The sequence below is a fragment of the Limulus polyphemus genome, unplaced genomic scaffold, assembly GCF_000517525.1.
Source record: "Limulus polyphemus unplaced genomic scaffold, Limulus_polyphemus-2.1.2 Scaffold8454, whole genome shotgun sequence".
Lineage (NCBI taxonomy): Eukaryota > Metazoa > Arthropoda > Merostomata > Xiphosura > Limulidae > Limulus > Limulus polyphemus.
This window is the reverse complement of record NW_013674064.1, coordinates 15239-23348: the sequence shown is the minus strand read 5'-3', so window position 1 is coordinate 23348 and position 8110 is coordinate 15239. Positions and strand designations below refer to the sequence as shown.

The following is an 8110-nucleotide window of genomic DNA, read 5'->3' as shown; positions in this document are numbered from 1 at the left end:
ACAGAAAGTGGTGTTACAAACATTGTATAAAATTAGAAGTGCTACTGATTCTACAGGAAGTGGTGTTACAAACATTGTATAAAATTAGAAGTGCTACTGATTCTACAGAAAGTGGTGTTACAAACATTGTATAAAATTAGAAGTGCTGCTGATTCTACAGGAAGTGGTGTTACAAACATTGTATAAAATTAGAAGTGCTACTGATTCTACGGGAAGTGGTGTTACAAACATTGTATAAAATTAGAATCACTGCTGATTCTACGGGAAGTGGTGTTACAAACATTGTATAAAATTAGAATCACTGCTGATTCTACAGAAAATAGTGTTACAAACCTTGTATAAAATTAGAAGTGCTGATGATTCTACAGGAAGTGGTGTTACAAACATTATACAAAATTAGGTCTGCTGCCGAATCAAAGATCAATTTTTGTTTCTAGATTTTAAGGATTGAAAATCCAGTTTTTCCACAGGCTCTAACTAATTGTGTCTATTTTTGCGTGTCTGTTAACAGTTATTTCATTTAGACATATTTTTCTTATTCTTCTGGTTGACAAATTATCAAAATTTTACCCTATATTGTTTATATTTTACTGCTTCGTGTTACTCAGATGTCTGTCATCAAAAACTGCCTGAATAATGTGAAACTGTGTGTAAAAGTGTAACGAAGCGAAAGCAACGTTTCTTTTCAGGCAAAATTGAAGTGAGATTTTAAGTCATTAGAGATAAGTAAGGCCAAATACCATTCTAAACCTACCAGTAATATCTATGATAATAAATTCCATGTAAAAGTAACTAAGCAAGTCCATTAAAGTAACAATTATGTGGGAGTGGGAGAAGGTTCAAGACGGTCTGGAACGTTCTCAACGACTGCCAGGAGTTTCCTCTAAACACTTCCGTTGCTTAGTGTGTTTGTTTTCAATTTTTCGCCCAAAGCTACACAAGGGCTGTCTGCTCATCATAATGGTTTCTAATTTTTCAACTGATAAACTAGAAGACCGATAGCTAATCAACAACACCTACCGCCAATCTTATGGCTACTTTTGACTATCAGCCATTCATCATATACGCACGGACCCAAAGGATGGAGCGCGATCTTGCGACCAAGGGACGCGAGCTATGAATCCTCAGATACACAGCCGACAAGCTAACCACTAGGCCAGGCCCACCCTTGAAAGACAATATAAGACTTCCATTGGTTCATGGATGAACGGTCTGTCCTCATTATGTGCACTGTACATTGGTCATTTCAAACTTAGAGGCATTGTACTTTTAAGTCAATTTTGACACAAAACAAAGTAGCCGTCGACCATAAAATATAAACAGGTACAAAGTTTAATGAGTTTAACGTTTGATTTGTTCATATGTTTACCATATTATTGAGATTTTTAAGTTGTTTGAAATGCATATGAACGGTAATTATTTTCATCCACTTTTGGTCTTGTGCTATGTATATTTCAACCGGACACAAATAGAATAATTTCCAACACCACAGGTCGTATGAAACTGCCTATCAATCTGCGACAAGAGGTCTTTACTAACGGGACTTTACTGATTCGTGACGTCAGCCGGGAGCTGGACGATGGTCTCTACACCTGTCGTGCGACCAATGACAATGGTCAGAGTGATAGTGGGACTGTTCGAGTTACTGTTATGGGTTTGTACAAAACTAAATACTATTTGGTTATTTATTTTACATAAAGTTGCTTGTTTTTTAGCGCTGGTATTTATGCACGAATCTTTTTTCATTATTATTGCGGGTTCGTAAAAATTGTCAGCTTATTTAAGTTTTACAAGTCCGTGTAGTCAAAATTACACAGTTTTATTTCTCCCTAATTATGTTGACTTACGAAAGGGAACCATATTAAGGTATCAAATGTTCAGAACAAACAAACAGTTGAAAGACTACTTACTAAGACAATGAACCAGGCCGAGAGAAGACTTTAAACATTAGAATGATAAAATTACACAGTTTTATTTCTCCCTAATTATGTTGACTTACGAAAGGGAACCATATTAAGGTATCAAATGTTCAGAACAAACAAACAGTTGAAAGACTACTTACTAAGACAATGAACCAGGCCGAGAGAAGACTTTAAACATTAGAATGATAAAACTTGAGCTCCCTACTTCTATACGATATCATTTACTAATGGGATAATTTTTATATCAATTAAAAGAATTATGCTATTATATTTTTCACATAAACAGTTTGCATAAGTAGGGTAAGAAACTTTGACGTAAGGCCGCATTGAATAGCTATCGCAAACGTTAAACTTGGCATTCCCCTGTAAAGAAATATAATATGAAGAACCAGCATGTCTAATAAACATATTTGGTGAAAGAATGTAATTTGCTGATTGGGCATTTCAGAAATCTGAGTGAAATGGAAATGAAGCTTTTTAAGAAAATGTACTGAAGCCTAAATCTTTGTTAGTTTGTAATGACAAAATGAAAATTTAAAAACTAGGATATCCAAAGCATACTTGCAGTAACTGTGGGAATCATGTAGTACATTAATAACTTGTAATATAAATATATATATCAGTATGGCTAACTAAATACACCCTTCTTATGTTTCTGTTTGTGAAGATTAGAATGCATTCTTTCATCAGTTAGGTACTGTCGCCATTAACGATATTTTCGGCCGTAATCCCAACAATATCTCACAGATTTGGCTAACTTTGGGGATTTAGGTTAGTTCTAAATATATATATTAAGCTAACAGTGGAAAACTATCTTTATAATAAATGTATACTAATAACTGTTTGAGTTTCTATTCTCCGTTTATTACTGAAATGAAAAAAAAAGCTTATTAAATTTATTACTGTATCAGTTATAATGTACTAACTAATCAGGAACCATAAAACAGGATAGTAGTCGGTGGTAAAAAAGAAAACAAAAACATTAGGTATAAAAATATGATCCTACTCATCACAGTATATATATATAGATGTATATAATTATAAAACTATAAGATACATTAATTGTAAATAGGTGATCAAATCAGCATTGTATAACAATAATGAAATTAAGAGAAATCAAAACGTTGAAAATGAAACAAAAAATAATTCTTTTTTGCATTACCAGTCCTTGTCATCATCATTAACTGATAACAGAAAATATCTATGGTCATAACTCCCAAACATGTGGATATTCCATCTACTGGACAAGATCCAAACAGAAATGTCAAACTAGTCAGCATCCATGAAGAATCAATTAAGGGTTAGGAAATGAACCCATAACGACAGACAGCGTAAAGCAGTAGGAGTTGAGACGTTGTGGGTTCAAGCAGTCAAACTCCTACCCCTTAACTGGTTCTACATAGCTGCTGACTAGTCTGATATATGTGTTTGAATGCTATGACCACAGACATTTTCCGCTATAAGATAAAGATGACAAGAACTAGTAAATAATAAACAATTTTTGGCTGTTTTAGTTTCATTGAGAAGGGTTTGATTTGTTTACCTATGTAAACAAGCAATACAGAAATTTTTACTTTTTCGATACGGGACCGTTTTAAACAACAATTCCTTTTAAGTATTTTGATTTGATTTTGATGAACATAAGATCAGTCAGTTTTTCGATGGTTCAAATTAATGAATTCCCATTTTATACCATTTATATCCTTATGGGATCACTCCAACACTTAAATTTAATAACTTTAGTAAAAGTACGTTTTTTTAGCAGATCTCGGTGACTTTATGTCATGCTTTTGCCACTATGACCTATTGACCTAACATTCAAATGAACCCAATGATATACACGTTTCACGGACCATGCGTTTCTAAAATAAGTATTTCAAACAAACATTTTCTTAACAGACTTTTACATACGTCATTTGTCCTGTTCAATGGTACTGCAACCTAAGTGTTCAACCGAATCATGTAATTTTACATCAGCATAAGCCTTAATGTAACTTTTACACCTATTCTGCTGAATTTCGTGACTGTGTGTTAGTCGTATTAAGATGAACTCTTTTGAGTCACTGATCTCAGTATATTCTACACTTTTATACGTTGTATCCTGAAGGAATTACTCTAACATTTAATCGTAGTAATTTTAGTAGTTACTTACAAGTTTTAATCTGACGACAGTTTAATCTGATTCCCAGTTTGCCCCTGAAGAAGAAAGGTCCACCTTTCGAAAGCGCTCGGGTTATAAGGTTTTTATCATTTTGTATCAAGACTTCTTGAATTTATGTGTTTTTCTGACATGTTTTTGCGTCTGCTTGTGCTACCTAATACCTTAACCCAGTGATAATAAGACCTTTGTGACTCTACATTATCTGGGTTTCGAACTACACATGTGACGGTGTAAGACCTTTTCAACCAGTTTCTGATTTGTTTGATTTCATCCCTTCTATATAATGTGTCGTTGCTTCTGTACAGGGATAATTTGCTGATTGGTTTGGTTTCGTTGCTTCTGTATAGGGATTATTTGCAAATTATCCTAATACAGAAGCAATGCAATCAACCAAATCAACGAATAATATTTAAATAGAAGACAAGTAACCAACCAATTTAACGAATAACCCCTATATCGAAACTACGCAACCAGCCAAATCAGCGAATAATCTTTATACAGAAGCGATGCAATCCCCGATAATCACTGTACAGAAGCCACGTAACCAACCAAATCAGCGAATAATCTTTATACAGAAGCGATGCAATCAACCAAATCAACCAATAATCACTGTACAGAAGCCACGTAACCAACCAAATCAGCGAATAATCCTTACATAGAAGAGATGAAACCAAACAAATTTGGGATTATTTGCGGATTTGTTAGGTTGCGTGGCTTCAATATATAGGAATTATTCGCTGATTTGGTTGGTTGTGTGTCTTTTATGTAAGGAGTATTCACTGATTTGGTTGTTTGTGTTTTTATATATGGACTATTTGCTGATTTTATTGGTTGCATCGCTTCGAGCACTAATCTGCATATGTACGTTGTAAGGTTTTATATATGGGCCAGATTCTTTACAGTAGAAGTCTGTGACTTATAGGCGATAAATTTCAACAATAAACAGACAGCACACAACCCACTTGTTTTAAAATAAGTCAAACGTAGATACAAATATTCGCTACACTGATGGTTACCACAGTTGTATCCAGAGCTTTAAATAACTGTCTCTTTTTCGTTACAGTCCACACAGGCTGGTTCGGTTACTTTAGAATACAACTGACAAGACGAATTATTCTTCTCTACTCTGTTATTACAATACAATCTGAGATAAGTTCACTTTAAAAATCGCCACTTAACACTCTTTATGGCTAAACCACAATCTCGCAATCAGTTCTATCTTTCGAACTAAATTTCCGATGCGTATTTATACCCCCGACAGAGGTCTATAACGTTTTACACACTACTAGATATTATGATACAATAACACTCAATTAAAACGACGAGAAAAACTCGAAAAGTTCTAATAACACGACGCAATAATATAACAATCACAAATTTATAACTAGTAAACTTGACAACGTATGATTCGTAAACAGTTACGTAAACAAACCTGCGATAAAATATCGCTTCTAAAAATAACAAATTTAACACTCAGGCTATATAAACTATCTAAATCATAACACTTGCATTAAACATAAACTGAAACAGTCGTGTATATCTACTTAACAGTTTTACACTTACTTACATTTACTTCTTTCCTCGTGTATGTTATTTCCAAGATGTGAAGGGTAGCAGAATTTTCATCCATCTTTTTATCATCCCATTACATAGACAGTTGACATTATCCATGACATTTCTTATAATAGGAAAATGTGTTAAACTTTATCTATTAAATGGCAACGGTAATAGTTATATCGTGTAGTAAGTCATTCTTACTCAAATTAATGGAATCATTGTTAATACAGAAAACATAAGGCTCATGTTCAACTCACGCATACTATTTCGTAAAATCATTTGATGTCGTTATTTTGAAAATAAATACAGATAAGTAAGTAGTATGCGATTTTCTCATACGATGATCACTTCGATATCCTGGCTTTAACATTAACCCCCTCCCCTTTTAGTGGCTCAGCGATTTGTTTTAGCGCAAAGCCATATTGGGCTGTCTGCTGTGTCCACCACTGGGAATCGAACCCCGGACTTTAGCGTTGTACGTTCATAAAATTATCGCTGACACACCGGGATAACTCTCAGCGATAAGTCTGCAGGCTTACGAAGCTAAAATTCGGGTTTCGATACCCTTGATAGGCAGATCACAGATAGCCCATTGTGTAGCTTTGAACTTACCAAAGGTTAACTTAAAGGTTAAAAATTGTTTTACTTTAGCCGATAATAGGGATTATAGCCAAATATTAATTTTTGAAACTGGTATACAATTTCAGATTATCTTACAAGAAAATCGGTTTTGGGGTTCTTCTTTGAAGGTCATGGTTAACAGCTGGTTGAGTTGGTAAAATAGTTTTACGATGAACAATTTGCTGGAAGGTTTTTTTTTTTATGAAGATGTCGTGAAGAAGATCCACGAAAGTGTATCGAAATGTCGTTTCCAACAAAGACACCTTCCAGCAAGCAGGTTGTCCACTAGAAGTACGTTTTACCATTTGTGGGCCAAGTAGCTCTGTTATCCATGTGATACTTAGTTATGGCCATGAAGATTAAATTGAATACAAAAACTTGTAAATGTTCAGAATACCTATTTTACTGAATGCAACTGAACCCTGCTGACCAACCAGATTCCTCTGTTGTTACCATCCCTGGGAGGGTAACCCAATCATATTCCTTTGTTGTTTGTAACTAGACTCTTAAGGTATTTATTTTTCTTTCTTAAACTTTTAGTGTACTTTTTACCGCTTTTTATCATGTACAATAATTTTTTTGAGTTTTTAAGACTATACATATGTGTCTGTGTTCAGTGCATAGAGAAAAAACGTATGGGAACTGCCTTTCCGTCTTAGCCAAGTCATCTCTTTGTTCTGCTTCTATCAGACAGTGTACAAACCTAACTAGGAAGCAGTGTATAACACCACGGTTACCAGTGGGTCGTGGAATAAGGTCTTGAAAAGAAACTCATAATGTGTTAAACGCAGTGTTCTAAAACAAACAAAAAACACGCTTTTGTTTCTATTCCCTCACTGACTGAATACCTTTGTTTAGTCTGCGAGTAACAGTTGACAAAGCTCAAACCCTTAGAACTTTCCTGTTTGCGATCAATTACAAAAAGATATTCTTGTTCTCCCCTGTATCTAAAACGTCAAACCGTTTTTTTTAACTTTTTCTATTCTTATATTCAAATTCATAATGCAAAGATTGTTGAAATAACCCAGGATTTTGTGTGAGACATCTAAGCCTGACTTCTGTTTTTATCCATTAGAAAATTGATTAAAATATAGGATATTTTGTGAACTTTGTCGCTAGGTTTTCTACAGTGATTCAAAGCTGCCACATTTACAAGGGAAAGACAATTGTCAATGATTGATACCAAGAAAGTCTTACAAAATCACTAGCGGATAGATTTAATTAAAAACATGTATTCAAGTGGCTTGTATATATATATGTAAAGAGTCAACTGTGGTGCCCTAAGTGGAAATCAGGGAAGTGGGAAGCAGTTTTTAAGTATATTACTTTATCATAAACAAAATGTGGCGCAAAAAAGATGTTTACAAAAGATAAATACAATAATTCTTACACTACTGACCGGTTAAGATGGCCATCTCTGTCATTTGCCTTCCCCAAAATAACATTTTTTATATGGTTAGCTGTCATACATGTAGAAATGAATTTAAAAGTTTTGTTACAAATTTTAATACAAAATAGTACTTAGTAATTTCTCTTGTTCAGAGCTAAATTTGATGAGACAAATAAAATATTTATTTTTCAATCTTAAACTATTAAACATGAACAGTTCACTTTAATGAAACAAATGGAACAGACGATATCTGTGATTAAAGTATAATAAAACATTTTATCTAGACAAGAACACTTCTTTATCTTTATAATTTATTTACAACTTACAGTTATTTTAGTTGCCGTTAAGGACATAAAAATGTATTTATTTATTTACAACTTACGGTTATTTTAGTTGCCGTTAAGGACATAAAAATGTATTTATTTACACCTTGTTATTTTAGTTGCCGTTAAGGACATA

The 8110-nt window shown here is 33.7% G+C and overlaps 1 protein-coding gene across 1 annotated transcript in view; it reads left to right on the top strand.

The window, feature by feature from the left end:
- LOC106475353 (Down syndrome cell adhesion molecule-like protein Dscam2) overlaps positions 1 to 8110 on the top strand; it is a gene marked incomplete at both ends in the record, with an annotated part of 26964 nt that overhangs the window by 5469 nt on the left and 13385 nt on the right. Inside the window, one exon of the mRNA XM_013936041.2 lies at positions 1493 to 1654. Within this exon, the coding sequence (XP_013791495.2) occupies positions 1493 to 1654 (162 nt within the window). The remainder of the gene's footprint in view (positions 1 to 1492; positions 1655 to 8110) is intronic.